The sequence below is a fragment of the Hippopotamus amphibius genome, chromosome 12 (genome assembly GCF_030028045.1).
Source record: "Hippopotamus amphibius kiboko isolate mHipAmp2 chromosome 12, mHipAmp2.hap2, whole genome shotgun sequence".
NCBI classification, from domain to species: Eukaryota; Metazoa; Chordata; class Mammalia; order Artiodactyla; family Hippopotamidae; genus Hippopotamus; species Hippopotamus amphibius.
In genome coordinates, this window is record NC_080197.1 from 63,061,454 (window position 1) to 63,076,974 (window position 15,521).

At 34.8% G+C, this 15,521-nt stretch overlaps 1 protein-coding gene across 3 annotated transcripts in view; it reads right to left on the reverse strand.

The window, feature by feature from the left end:
• Positions 1-15,521, reverse strand: part of SLCO1C1 (solute carrier organic anion transporter family member 1C1) — a 56,400-nt gene that overhangs the window by 5,043 nt on the left and 35,836 nt on the right. For all 3 annotated transcript variants that reach the window (XM_057702876.1, XM_057702874.1, XM_057702875.1), the window contains 4 exons: positions 10,458-10,653; positions 7,166-7,331; positions 4,032-4,216; positions 2,348-2,412 (listed from right to left, as the gene is read on the reverse strand). In XM_057702876.1, the coding sequence (XP_057558859.1) occupies positions 2,348-2,412; positions 4,032-4,216; positions 7,166-7,331; positions 10,458-10,653 (612 nt within the window). The remainder of the gene's footprint in view (positions 1-2,347; positions 2,413-4,031; positions 4,217-7,165; positions 7,332-10,457; positions 10,654-15,521) is intronic.

The following is a 15,521-nucleotide window of genomic DNA, read 5'->3' on the forward strand; positions in this document are numbered from 1 at the left end:
TTCTCTGTCTACACCAAATGCATCATACTATATACATTCTTCTACATTTTGCTTTCTTTAACTTAACAGTGTACCCTGGAGATCGCTTGAAATGTGTCCCTCCAAAATGCACATGTTGAAACCCTAACCCCCAATGTGATTGCATGTGCAAACAAAGTAATTAAGGATATAATTGAGGTTAAATGAGGTCATAAGGATGGGGCCCTAATCTGGTATGAATGATGTCCCATAAGAGGAAGAGACAACAAAGATCTCTCTCTCCCCCTTGTATACTGAGAAAAGGTCATGGGAATGCGCAGTGAGAAAGTGGCCATCTACAAGTCAGGAAGAGAGGTCTCACCAGGCACCCACCCTGGCATGTTGATCTTGGACTTTGCAGCCTTCAGAACTACAAGAAAATAACTTCTTGTTGTTTAAGCCCCTCAGTCCATGGTGCTTTGTTATGACAGCTAGTACTGACTAATAAACTTGGTAATATTAGAGACGGAATATTCCCCATTTGTCCATACAGATACAGAATGCATAGTATTCCATTATGTGGGTTTACTATAGCTTATTTAACCAGTCTCATACTGATGTACATTTAGACTGCTTGTAGTCTTCTACTATAATAAATAATGCCACAATAATTGGATGTCTCTAAGATTAGACTTCATACTTTTGCTAGCACATTTTTGGCATCAATTCCTAAAAGTGGGATTGTTAGGTCAAAAGATAAACCTCTATGTAATTTTGTTAGTTGTTGCCAAACAGTCCTCTCCAGAAATAATATAATTTTCACGACAGCAATGTATAAGTGTGTTGATTTTCTATTGTAATACATGACAAATAACATTTGGTAATTTGCCAATCTGATAAGTAAGAATCAGTATCAATGTAGTTTTAATTTGTACTCTTCTTATTATGAGGGGCCTTGACCATCTTTTTATATATTAAGAGGTATTTATATTTATTTTTCCATGAAATGGTTGTTTATATCTTTTACCCACTTTTCTCTTAGGGTGTCGATCTTTTTGTTCTCAGTACTTAGGTATTTTCCTTGTAATAGGGATATTAGCCACTTGTCTGTTTGCTGTTTGCTTTATGATATTTTTGCCATTTCCAAGTATATGTATATTTATTTTTATACAATTTTGAAGGTTATTTCCATTTACAGTATTTACGAATTATTGGCTATATTCCACATGTTGTATACTATATCCTTGAGCCTATCTTACACCCAGTAGTTTGTATCTGCCACTCCTTCACCCCTAAATTGCCCCCCCCACCACTAGTAACCACCAGTTTGTTCTATCTGTGAGTCTGCTATTTTTGGCTTATATTCACTAGTTTGCTGTATTTTTTAGATCCCACATATAAATGGTATTATACAGTATTAAGTATATTTTTATGAAATCAACTTTATGAATTACTTATTTTATCTGAGATCTTTTTCACCCCATAGTTTACATCTATGTTCCCAAAGGGAGGGAGGTAGACTAATTACAGCCAGGGATGTACTTCAGGCTCAACAGCCTTTTTTCTAGATAATCTCTGTTTTTACATTGTAAAAATAGAGCAGCCATGATGGCATAAACCTCCAGTTTTGTTGTTTTCCCAATTTTATCAGGATTATATTGTATCTTCACATATATCTAATTTTTTACATCAAGATTTATGTAAACCACATTTATTTACATCCCTGAATTTGTTTTTCTTCCAGGTAGTTCCTCTCTGTCCAGTTACAGAGGAACATTTATAATGATTTCACTTTCTTCTTTAGAATATAAACTCTTTAAGGACAAAAACTTCATCTGACTTATTCACTCTATTTTCTATGGGTTTTAATGAATGAATATTGAAAAATCTGGTAGTCAGAAAAAAACCATTCCATTTACATTTAAAGAATTATGAACTCAAATCCATACTGCTCTAATTGGTTGAATGATCTTATCTTTCTACAAATGACATATCCTAGCTCAAAAGAATTCCTTCCATTTAATAGCTTTAAAAATTATATTTAGACTTCAGCTTTTCTTACTGATTCATTTTTTGCTTTCCTCTCAGAGGGCTTTTTTATAAAAGAAATGTATTTTTAGCCACTAGACCAGTGCCAGAGGAGACAAGCTTGTTAAAAAATGTCATTACTCTTACAGGATCACTTTATCATGGGTACAGCATTGGTTCCCATTAAGTATTTCTGGAAAAAAGGAAGAGAGTCAAGGAGAAGAGGGAGAGAAGAAAGAGATAAAGGGAGGAAGAACAGGGCTCTACTACCCACATTTTTCAGTTATGTGTATTAATTCTATAAAAGTATTCAAAATGCACTTGTGATGGCTACCATAATTAAAGCATAGATTATACTTACCAAGAACTCTTACTGCTAAGGTGTAGATACCCAGGGCAAAGGACTTAAGTTGTGGCTTAATGCACCTAAAAACAACAAAAGCACCATTACAAATATATATTCAACTTGAGTCAAGAGGGTCCTGTGCTTTTAGACCAAATATATATATCACATTAAAGCAAATAGTAATGTCAGTGATAATCTACTGAACACATTTGAAATGATGTTAGAATTCAAGTAGCATTTATAGAGAACCCACTAGCATTCTAACATAGGGAAAGAAAATTATGTAAAAGCCATGTACCATTATATGCAATGTATCAAGGAGTTTACAGCTGGTATTTCTAAAAGGTAAAGCACTCTTATGTAACATATTCAAATGGTGTTAGGTAAAGTAAAATCAAATTTAATCAGTAAAATAACAAAGACTCACAGGAAAAAAATTCTAAGAAATTGTAAGTATTTGAGGCACAATTAAGGATTAATAACATATAACTAGTTTTTGTGGGTTTTGGTCTAAAAGCACAGGACCATGTTAACTCAAGTTGAATCAAAATCGCTGTGACATGCTGTGTTTTTGCTATGTAGTGGGGACCTGAATTTACCAGCCAAGTACAAGAGTACCTAGCATAACAAAAGCATCCTTGATATGGCTGTATAGCTTTAACTGATGGATTGGCCTATAGATTTTAATTGTAATAATCATGAGGATATATAATAACTACTGTGTGTCAACCATGGTAGTAAGTTCTTCATATGTATAATATATAATATAATGTATAATATAATATATAATGTATAATATAAAATCTCTGCTCTAAAAGTCAAAAATTATAACTTCAAGCAAAGGACATTTCCTTCTGACATTGAAATAAAGTGTAATTCATTTGAGGGACTGGTGGTGAGGAAAACTCTTCCTCTGTTAGCCTGATTATTCACTTGGTCCAGGTGAATTGGCACAATATAAGAAAAAGTTGAAGAAATAGATACCCATGAAGAATAATCCTGATCTGAGAATTCTGGGGTAATGCTTTCCCATCAAACCCATGCTTCCATTTGAAAACATCAGTATCTCATGTTTCCTTAAACCCTTTTACAAAAAACAGATGTGAGGATGTTAGCTCCTATTTTCTGTTGATCTTTCCTAATAAATTTCTGTAATATAAATTGTGGTGAATTAAAGATACATACGTTTTGATTAGTTTCATTTTAAAAAAAACTTGATATTAATCCTTTGATATGTGAATTAATTTGAAAAATCTCCTAATCCATCTCATAAAAGATTGGTTTCCAATAAAATTTGATTTTTCATGTTTAATAATTTTATCAAAATTTGTAATATCTTTAGGTTATTTATTTTGATCAGTTATATAGCAGTAATATTTGCAACACTAATTCAACGAGGAGGAAAATTTTATCACTGAGAATACTCGCTACAAAAGTAATATTTTAAAATTTGAATTTATGTATGTATTTTATTGAGATCTATGGTAGGAGAGCCAATTCAAATGTTCAAGTATAAATTATATTACAACCACATTTTTGTATAAAAACCTAACGTGGGAAAAGCATAAAAGTGGAACAAGTCTCCTAAGAGAGCTGTAAGGAATCATAATGGTTTCACAGAGCAGAGTTTGAAATCACTGCTCTAGATGATCACAGTATGTCTTATATTAAAATTAAGGCAGGGAGAATCAGTGTTCACCTCAGAAGTAATATGTATCCAGGTATCCCGCCTAGAGACAAAGTATAGGACGTGATGACTGAAATTACAAGGAAATACAGAAACATTTTGGGACATCCATTATCTTTTTGACATCTGCCCACCATGCCTGAGGAGTTTCCAGATTTTGAGGTTGCAATTCCCACACAGGTGCAGTTATTAAATATCTGTAACACAATAGGGTAAAATCCAATTACTAAGATAACTTGTACATAAAATTAAAGATAAATATTTATTTTAAAAGACTTTATAGTTTACATTTATTACATAAACAATGGGGAAGTTTTTATTTTTCTGTGTTAGAATGTATCAAGCAAAGTGAAATCTAGAGAGACAACATTTCATTATCCAAAGAGCAGATGGTCTACAAACTATTGATCCCATAGAACCATCTTGAAGCAAATCCCACCAAACCCAACAGTACCTTATCTTCTTCTCTACCACTTCTAAGTCTAGGCCACAATTTTGCTTGCTTTGATTATCGCAGTGGTCTCATCATCCTCAATCTGTTTCTATTCTCATTCAGCTCTAGTCTCTTTTCCACAATAATGCAAGTAAGCCTTTAAAAATGGCAGTCAGATTGCATCACTATTCTCAACCTTCCAATGACGTCTCATTGTGCTTGAATAAAATCCCAAATCCTTATAGTGGCTTCTGCACTATCCACGATGCAGCTTCTGAATCCCATTCTGACCTCATTGCTCAGTGATCTTCCCCCTCTCCCTCTACTTCAGCCACACCCATGGGTTCCTATGGGACCCTTGTCAACTGTCAAACATGGTGAGTCTACCCAGGCCTCATGGCATTCCTGTTTTCTCTGCTGGGCAATTCTAGGGAGTTACATGGCCAGCACACACACTGGAGTTCTCTGCACAGATAGTTCATTAAAGAGAACTTTCATCACCACCCAGTCAGAATAGTACCTCCATCTCTCCACACTTTTATTCTAACTTGTTTTCTTCACAGTGCTTATTACCTCTTATCAGAATATTACATAATCATTTAATTTTAAACTACATAATGTCGTCCCCACTAAAATGTACCCTCTGGCAGTAACTCTTTGCTTTGTCATCATGGTACATCTAGGCCCAAAAATAGGCCCTCATTTTAGACACAATAAAAATTTGTGAAATAAATGGACACAAGTTGAAGATATGAAAGAATACATAATGATTATGAGGAAATAAATGTCCTGATGGGTACAACTCAACTAAATCTTAGATAGAGAGGCAACTTTCATAATTCCGCATCAGTTTATTTCTGTAAATTTCATGTGTATATACGAGTTGTCATTTTTATCACAGGAGAGTTTGTGAATTTTTAGATAAAAAAAGAAATAAAAGCGGCATTTCCTTTTCGAGGAAGAGTAGCAACATAGGATTTTTTTGGTTTTGTTTTTAACTGACAGGTTAAACAGCTTTTGAATCTTGACTTTGCCTCTCACTAGATTTGTAAACTTAGGCAGAATATCTCAATGCTGCAGTTCTCACATGAGGAAAATAAGTAAAATCATACCCAATTACTTGAGGACCATGATGTTTAAATGCAATTTTGTTTTTAAAGCACTTCTCTTAGTCTCTGGCATGCAGTGTTTTCAATAAATGGAAGCTCTGGTTAAGAAAAACCTTCCAATGCAACTAGAGATTATCATACTAAGTGAAGTAAGTCAGAAAAAGAAAGACAAATATCATATGATATCATTTATATGTGAAATCTAAAATATGACACAAATGAACCTATCTATGAAACAGAAACAGAATCATGGACATAGAGAACAGACTGGTGGTTGCCAAGGGGAGGGGATTAAGGGAGGGACGGAGTGGAAGGTTGGGGTTAGATGTAAGCTTTTATATATAGAATGGATAAACAACAAGGTCCTACTGTATAGTACAGAGAACTATATTCAATATCCTATGGTAAACCATAAAGGAAAAGAATATTTTAAAAAAAGAATAGATAGATATGTATATACTGAATCACCTTGCTGTACAGCAGTAATGAACACAACATTGTAAATCAACTATACATCAATAAAAAAAAAAAGTAAATCCAAAGTTAAAGAGAAAAAGAAAAGAAAAACATTCAAGCAGTTTGGGCCAAAGAGTAGCGGCCAAAGTTGGGGGCTAGGGGGGAGGTAAGGAAAGAAGGCAAAAAGGAAGGGAAGGTGAAAGCTCAGATTTCAGATGGGTGGGTGGTCTTATATCATTGTTGCTAGAGACCAATTGTTTCTGCTTTGAATAAAATGTCAAAATAACAGTAAACAGAGAGACAATCAGCAAGCATGAATCTGTCTACTGAAGTGTTTGCCTAAGCATTCTGATCTAGTTGATAAGAATATGTAAATATATGTGTGGTTTAACTTTCAGCCCTCTAAGGCTGTCAAATACAGGCAGATTTCATCAGTCACAAATATAAAGCCACCCAATCACCGTGTCATGTACCCAGCAAGTGTAAGGAAGAGTCTCTGTTTGGAACAGGGATGTAAAGGTGTGATTAGAGGGATGAGTCTCTTAAAGATTGAAACAATTGGTTTCCTATCTATGGTTCCAATCTCATCTTCCCCTTACACCCTACAGGAACCTTCATTCCAGCCACCTGCTCTTTTCATCATTATGCAAATTGGCTTGATATCTCAGGCAGAGCTGTCCCTGAACCATCAACCTCCTCACAGTTGGGTCCCTGACCCCTGGGTCTAGACCTTTGGGGCTAGCCTTCCTAACACCAGCCTCTATTTGCCCTGTCCTGTAACACCTGAAAGGGCCAGGGGTCAGGAGAGATGGCTCCCAGTGCAGATGTTATCATATGGTCTTATGACTGAGACTTTCTCATTTGAGGCTAATATTCCATATAAGCCAAATGAAAGAACTAGATTACATAATTAGAAATTCCTCTAGCCTGTTTCATTCTTCTAATTCTGACCCTATTTCTTCTAGCAACTCTAGTTCTACTAGCGATGCTTATATTTCCTGTCTCCACAAAAAGAACAAGGGCAGAGTAAAAGCCAGGGATTTGACCAGTGTGGTCTGCTCCTAGGTTGGTCCCTGAGCCCCCATGGGATTGCATAGTTAAGCACTGTCGCAGGCCCGTGGGCACACACTTGAGGGAAGATGTCTTACAGTAGTCTTTCCACTGCCGGTGGAGGTTTGACAACCAGCAAGACAAGCCGATGCATATGTGATTCCATTTGCACCACACATGGGTTCCCATTTTGTCTCTGAACATTTGCATCTTGAGTTGCAATCTGAAAAGAGAGCTCGTTCATGATAAGAGACAGGTTTGGTTCTGAAAAGAAATGTGATAGTATAAAATATTACCTCTTAGTAGGCAGCACCCTAATACTTTCAAAAATCAATGTTCTTGGGTGATATAAATGGCACTGCCAACAAAGTTTGCTTTGGGGGAATACAGTTGTCATCAGAAATGCCAGCTTCTGATCATTAAGTGTGAATCCACTATTAAATAGTTCTCTTTCGAGGTTTACAACTTCATACGATATCCATTTCTTGGCTGATGGCTTTCGCTAACATCTACTGACTCTAGAATCTTCTAGTCTTTTTCTATGCAATGATATATGAAAATGATTAACAAGGTAGAAAAGTAAACTTTAAGAGCAATTTATGACATTACTCTTATTATACATCAATATAATAAACTCATATAATATTCCATCTCATAGAACTGCTATGGATTTGGTCACCCAAATGTAAAAACAGAAGACCTTTGAGATATCTTCTAGCAGAATGAAAGGGTATTTAACTAGGCCTCCTAAGAAGTCATCCAGGAATATTTCATCCTGTTCTCTTCCCTAAGGCATTAAGTTTTAACTGAGACTGTTTTGTTGTATCTGAAAGTATAAATACGTGTCTTTGAGAGCGTAGAATCAGGCCACTATGGTTACCGTAGGGCTCAGATTATAGAAGGTTAGAGCTGAAAGAACTGTGGATGTGATCTAGGCCAACTTCTTATTGGGCAAATCAGGAAAGTCAGGTCCAAAGTAGGCAGATAATTTGCTTAAATTCAAATGTTTGTTATTGACAAACCCAGAATTAGAACACTTCCACCTCTGGATTCTAAATTCTTGTCTTGATCAGACTTATTCTCATCATTGCAGAAGGAAAAATTTCTTCCATAATCCTATCTAAAGCTTGTCTATAGTGTTCCTGTTGAACGTCCGGAATCAAAACAGCCTTGCAGAACAGAGAGACTCTGGAGAACCCTGGAGAGCATGTCTATTTTATAAAGCCAATTCTTTTATATTACTGAAGGTACAGTAAATTTATCACTTAGGGTGATCTTGAAGCAGAAATTAATTGCATATATGTTTTATGAAGGATGTGTTGGCAGTAGAGTCCTTATTTAAATTTTTAAGGTGAGCGTTATCAAACATGCCAGAATGTTTATACCCAAATGAGATTTTTCTTCCAAAATAGTCATGTTGGGAGGGGAGAGATTTCCCCAGTGATGGTGCCATTTCTTTTGTTGCTTCCAATAACAAAGCTACTCTTAAAGGTTAAATCTTTGCCATTGTTGAGACTGTTCTAAAAAATATGGAAAGCAATTTCAAAAGAGGAGTTTTAAAAAATGATAGCATAGTTGCAATGTAGTTATAGTCTTTCAAGGGGACTGCTTTCAGGGGTGGTACTCAATGAATATATTATTTTTTATTTGTTTAAAATATTTTATCTTTCATTACCATCTGAGTATACTTTTAATGTAAAATCTCAAAATTTTTCTGTTGTTTTCTACTTAGGTATTTGCTTTGGCTTAGAGATAGCATAATATCGTAGAAAGAACATTATACTTTGAGGAAGTTAATTGACCTCTCTAATCTCAGTTCCCTTAAAACAAGGGTAAACAAACTTCATAAAGGCATATGAAGACAGAAGTGAGATAATAAAAGCTAAGGTATTTTCTAAATTGCAAAATATAAAGTACTTAACCACTGTCCATCCACCATGAGGATCTTAGAGACAGTTAAAGATGGCACAGGGATTCTATTCTGTTCAGAATCTTCTTGCAATTCCTGTTTACAACTAACATTCTTAATCCACATTGCTCACTGTTACCAAGGTAACACTACATTCCCATTAACTCTGTTGCTCTGATAACCCTCAGAAATTATGGTATATGAACTTTGCATTTATTAATTTTCCTGAATGTTGTAGGTGGCAAAAGTATAATTGATGTTCACTAAACAGCAGGAGAAACCAGGTGAATGAAGATGATGGAACATGAACATGAGACAGATAGATAAATGTGGAAGGAAGCTGGAGAGCAAGTAGAAACAAGAAGCAACTGAACCATCAGGAAACAGAACATAATGTCAGGAGTGTTGGCCTTTGAACCACAGGCAGAGTTTTAGGCAGTCAGGCTGATACAGTCAGAGAGATTGTCCTGGCAACCAGTAGCAGCTCAATAATTTTTTTCAAACAAACAACATATAGCTAGATGGAAGGATGATGAGAACTGCCTCTGGGAACTCAGGTCCAGAAGTAGAGTGATAGCAAGGACACTTGAAGGGGAAGGGTAAAGTAGTTTCTTCAAGACCCAGCCTCTAGACTCTAGAAACTAAGAAATCTAATCACCCACCCCATGCAGGATGTCATAAGTCTGAAAGCATCAATAAATATTGTTGCTTTAAAGCTGCAAAGAGCTAAAGAGAGCTGGCATGTGGGTCACCAGCTGAGGGATAGCCATTTTCTTCTGAAATTTCCCTTAACTTAAGTAACAAAGACTATAAAGGGTGGCATAGAGACTATTCCAGTTATCCAGGTGTTCAAAGAAAAAAAATACAATTGTTTCCTTGATTGGCACATTTATTTTGTGCCAAGTAAGTACTAATCACTTTTTTTAAGAACTTTTATTGAGATATAATTGACCTACAGTGGACTGCATATATTTAAAGTATACAATTTGATTTTTTTTTTCTGATTAGTAATGTATGTATGGCAATCCCAATCTCCCAATTAGCACTAATCACTTTTATGTATATTATCTTGCCTTACAAAACCTTAAAAGGCAGTTATTATTTCTATTTTTAAGATGCAAAAATTTAGGCTACGTTAAATAACTCATACAATGTCACTTCACTAAGAATGGGCAAAGGCAAAATTCAAGGTCTGTATTTTCCACACTCAGGTTGCTTCCCTAAAGTAAGATGTAGGTTTAGCATTTTTATATTTCTCTAACGCATTCAAATTCAAAGGAAATGACAGATTTTGGTGACAATAACAGCTTCCATGTCACAAGCATTGTCCACTACTCCATAATATCTACTATTCCTTAATGACACATTAAGTTCTTTTCATAGTTATGATGCTTAAAAATTAAATTATCTTATTTTGAAACTCTGTCAATAATTTGATTAAACAAACCAATCTCTTCAGAGTACTTAATGAGTAAACATACCCCTGGTAGGAGACTGTTAGTCCTGCCACATCAGAATTTTCACAGCCCAACGCAAACAGGGAAAGGAATAGGAGGTACCCAAGGACAGATGACCCCAAGTAGAGTTTTGCAGCTCCACACACACCGATTCTGAATTTTTTCATGACTATCCCCCCAGAGAATATTCCAAGGGCCACTGCAGGTATATTGATGAGCCCTGAGGAAAAAGAAAAATGTATCATTTTGTGAATCTCTAAAAGCAATATGAGTACACTCACACAAACTTTCTAAGGGATTGTACAAAACTATACAATAGTTTCTGACTTATAATTAACTACTTGGTCAATTTAAGATATAGGAATATTCAGTCACTATCACCTAGATTTTATATTAATGAAAGCATAACTGACAGACAGACTTCTGCCTGTTACAATGTCTAGCACAGAGTTTGAAATCAATAAACACTATATCAATCAATGAATCAATGTCTTTCTGGTCTAATCCCAGGATTAAGAGGTATAATCAGGTGGCAATTAGGTGGTTATAACATTTTTTAAGGTTGTGCATAAAAGAATAATAGGCACATAGACTGTAGGGAATAAAAAAGTCTTGGTTCTATTTTCTGACCAAAACAAAATTTGCTTTTATTGACCCAGCCTCTTAGTTTGATATTCTTTCTGACAATATCAACAGTAACAGCATATTATTAGACAACTTTCATATTTGTTATTTGCCTACAATGTACCAACCACTCGGCTAAGCATTTGATATATTCTCTATTATATCTACTCTTCACCACAACCTTAGGAGATAGGCATATTATTATCCTCATTTCAGAAAGCAACTTTTTCATGGTTGTGGTTAGTTAGTGGTAAAGCCAGATTTGAATCCAGGAAGTCTGATATAAAGTTCCATGCTTTAAATCACTATATTAAACTGCCTCTCCTTCAAGGGATTTAGGAGATAGTATTCTTGATAAATGGATGTGCAATCTCACTAGCCGTCAAATAAATCTGATTTAAAAACAACCCTAGGAAAAGGTCCAACAAAGTGCTAGAGTTGTACTCCGAAGACCCAGCTACATGGGTTAGGACCTCCATTCTACAACTTAATAGGTCTGCAATTGCAGGTAACTCTATGAGCTTCTCCAAACCCGTCTTCTCCCATATAATATGGAGCTAATAATATGTTGTTGAGCTGACTAAATGACATGTCCACATTATCTTGAGGTTTTGAGATAACACATTTCTTTCAAATAATAAAGGGGCTGAATTTGTAGAAACTTTGGCCAACATACTAGGCTCAATATGATCTTAGCATCTGCTGAAACACAACCTGTCTCTGACTCACGCTGCAATTTGACTGTTAAAAAATTAAAAACACTGATATCTAATAATAATAAGATGCAAACTAACTTCCTACTTTCCCCCCTTTCTTTCTCTCTTTTTAGATTTGTATATCCAGTCTCCTGAGTTTCATAGAACCTAAAATATCAAATATATAATGATATTTAGCTAGCTATTACATGACTTATTTTAAAAATGTTTTCACTATATATTGATAGCTGATTTTAAAAAGGACATTTTGCTTCATCTCTTTTGGTTTGATTATACATTACTATTAAAATGATCACATTAGAAATCAACCCACCTTGACAGGGGCATGATCATGAAATTAGTGAAACTGAAAAAAAAAGATGTTAATTTTTGCTTCTTCAGCTAAACTGAGGTTTGTGGTGTGCAGGTAGTAGAAACTGTATATTGGGTCCCAGAATAGCCAAACATCAGCTAAGAGGCATGGGATTTTTTTTCTTACTTGAGAATGTATTTGTTTGTTTGTTTGTTATTGATGAAAGATTCCTTAAATTCTAAGTGCTATACAATTTTCAAAAGCTTCACAAACATGATTTCAGATAATCCCATAATAAACTTTTTTAAAATCCCCTAGCCCTATATTGCCCCTCCCTCTTCCCTCTCCCCACAGGTAACCACTAGTTTGTTCTCTGTATCTGTCAGTCTGCTTGTTTTTTGTTTTATTCACTAGTTTGTTGTATTTTTCAGATTCCATATGTGATATCATACAGTATTTGTCTTTCTCCAAATCCATCCATGTTACTGCAAATGGCAAAATTTCATTCTTTCTTAAGACTGAGTAGAGTTCCATTGTATGTATGTATGTATATATGTGTGAGTGTGTAACACATCTTTTTTATCCATTCATCTATTAATGGACACTTAGGTTGCTTGCATTCTTGGCTATTATAAATAGTGCTGCTATGAACATTGGGGTGCATGTATCTTCTCAAATTAGTGTTTTTGGATTTTTTTCAGGAGTATATGCCCAGTTATATGCCCAGGAATGGAATTGCTGTGTCATATGGTAGAATTAATATTGTTAAAATAACCACACTACCCAAGGCAATCTACAGATTCAATGCAATCCCTATCAAAACACTAATGGAATTTTTTAGAATGGATTATTATTTTTCAAAAAAGAGCAGATAATAGAAAATAATATAATAAACCTGGTTTCTCTTGACCTAAGTTAATAATTGCTAATATTTTCTCACATTTTTCATGACTACTAAATATGGACCCTCTGTTCCAGGTTCTGTTTTCCTTCCCAAGAATAAGTGCTGCCATGCATTTGATGCATATCATTTAGGACACTACTGTTACACACTCATATTCTTAGTATTTGACTTTGAATCCATTCTCATAGACCTGAGTCTAGCACAAAAGAGCACAGAATACTATCCTCTCAATTCTATCCCCCACAACATGGTTTAGGAAAAAAAATTTTTCTGAAAATGAAGTCCTGAACTGAAACCTTCAGAGAATGTGGTTAGAATTTTATTTTCCCAGAACCACTTATTGAAGAGACTGTCTTTTCTCCATTATATATTCTTGCCTCCTTTGTCATAGATTAATTGACCACAGGTGTGTAGGTTTATTTCTAGGCTTTCTGTCCTCTTCCATTGATCTATTTGTTTGTTTTTGTGCAAGTACCAAACTGTTCTGATTACTACAACTTTGCAGTATACTCAAAGCCAAGGAGCCTATTCCTCCAGCTCCATTTTTTTTTTCTCAAGATTGCTTTGGCTATTTGCAGTCTTTTGTTTTTCCATAAAAATTAAAAAATTTTTTGTTCTAGCTTTGTGAAAAATGCTATTGGTAATTTGATAGGTATTGCATTGAATATGTAGATTGCCTTCAGTAGTATGGTCATTTTAACAATATTGATTCTTCCAATTCAAGAACACAGTATGTTTCTCCATCTGTTTTTGTCGTATTCAATTTCTTTCATCAGCATCTTATAGTTTTTGGAGTACAGGTCTTTTGCCTCCTTAGGTAGGTTTATTCCTAAGTATTTTATTCTTTTTGATGCAATGGTACATGGGACTGTTTCCTTAATTTCTCTTTCTGATCTTTCATTGTTAGTGTATAGAAACGCAACAGATTTCTGTGTATTAATTTTGTATTCTGAAACTCTACCAAATTCATTGATGAGCTCTCGTAGTTTTCCGGTAGCATCCTTAGGATTTTCTATGTATAGTATCATGAATCTATGACAAAGGAGGCAAGAATATACAATGGAGAAAAGATAGTCCCTTCAATAGGTGGTGCTGGGAAAACTGAACAGCTACATGTAAAAAAATGAAATTAGAACATTCTCTAACATTATACACAAAAATAAACTCAAAATAGATTAAAGATTGAATGTAAGACCAGATACTACAAAACTCCTAGAAGAAAACATAGGCAGAATATTCTTTGACTTAAATAGCAGCAATATCTCTTTGGATCCATCGCCTAGAGTAATGGAAATAAAAATAAAAATAAACAAAGGGGAAATAATTAAAGTTTTTGCACAGCAAAGGAAACCACAGACAAAATGAAAAGACAACCTACAGAATGGGAGAAGATATTTGCAAATGATGCAACCAACAAGGGATCAATCTCCAAAATATACAAACACATAATACAACTCAATATCAAAAAACAAAAACAATCCAATTAAAAAATGGACAGAGGATCTAAATAGACATTTCTCCAAAGGACACATACAGATGGCCAAAAGGCACATGAAAAGATGCTCAACATTACTAATTATTAGAGAAAAGCAAATCAAAACTGCAATGAGGCATCACCTCATACAGAATGACCATCATCAAAAAGTCTACAAATAGCAAATGCTGGAGAGGGTGTGGAGAAAAAGGAACCCTCCTACACTATTGGTGGTTCCTTAAAAAACAAAAAATAGAGCTATATGATCCTGCAATCCTACTCTTGGGCATATATCCAGAGAAAATCATAATTTAAAAAGATATATGCATCCCTATGTTCACAGCAGCACATTCACAATAACCAAGACATGGAAACAACCTAAATGTCCATCAATGGATGAATGTAGAAAGAAGATGTGGTATGTAAGTGTGTGTGTGTATATATATATATATATATATATATATACACATATACATATAATGGAATACTAATCAGCCATAGAAAAGAAAGAAATAATGCCATTTGCAGCAACATGATGGACCTAGAGATTATCATACTAAGTGAGGTAAGCCAGACAGAGAAAGATAAATATCATATTATATCGCTTATATTTGGAATCTTAAAAAAAGATATAAATGAACTTATTTCCAAAATATAAAGAGACTCACAGACATAGAAAACAAACTTATGGTTACCAAAGGGGAAAAGGGGGGTGGGGAGGGGTAAATTTAGAGGTTGAGATTAACATATACCCACTACTATATATAAAATACATAACGAACAAGGACCTACTATATAGCACAGGGAACCATATTGAATATTTTGTAATAACCTGTAAGGGAAAAGAATCTGAATCTCTGTACTGTACACCTGAAACTAACGTGATACTGTAAATCAACTATACTTCAATAAAAAAGAAAGAAAAAAAAATTATTTTGTAAAGCACCCATCAAATCTGGGACATAAGAAATCATTGCACAAAATACACTCTTTGGCCTGTAGCTACATGCTGTGCTGGATTCCACTGACTTCCCACCACTCCATCTGGCCTCTCAGGAGAGCCTGAGAATCAAAGTGG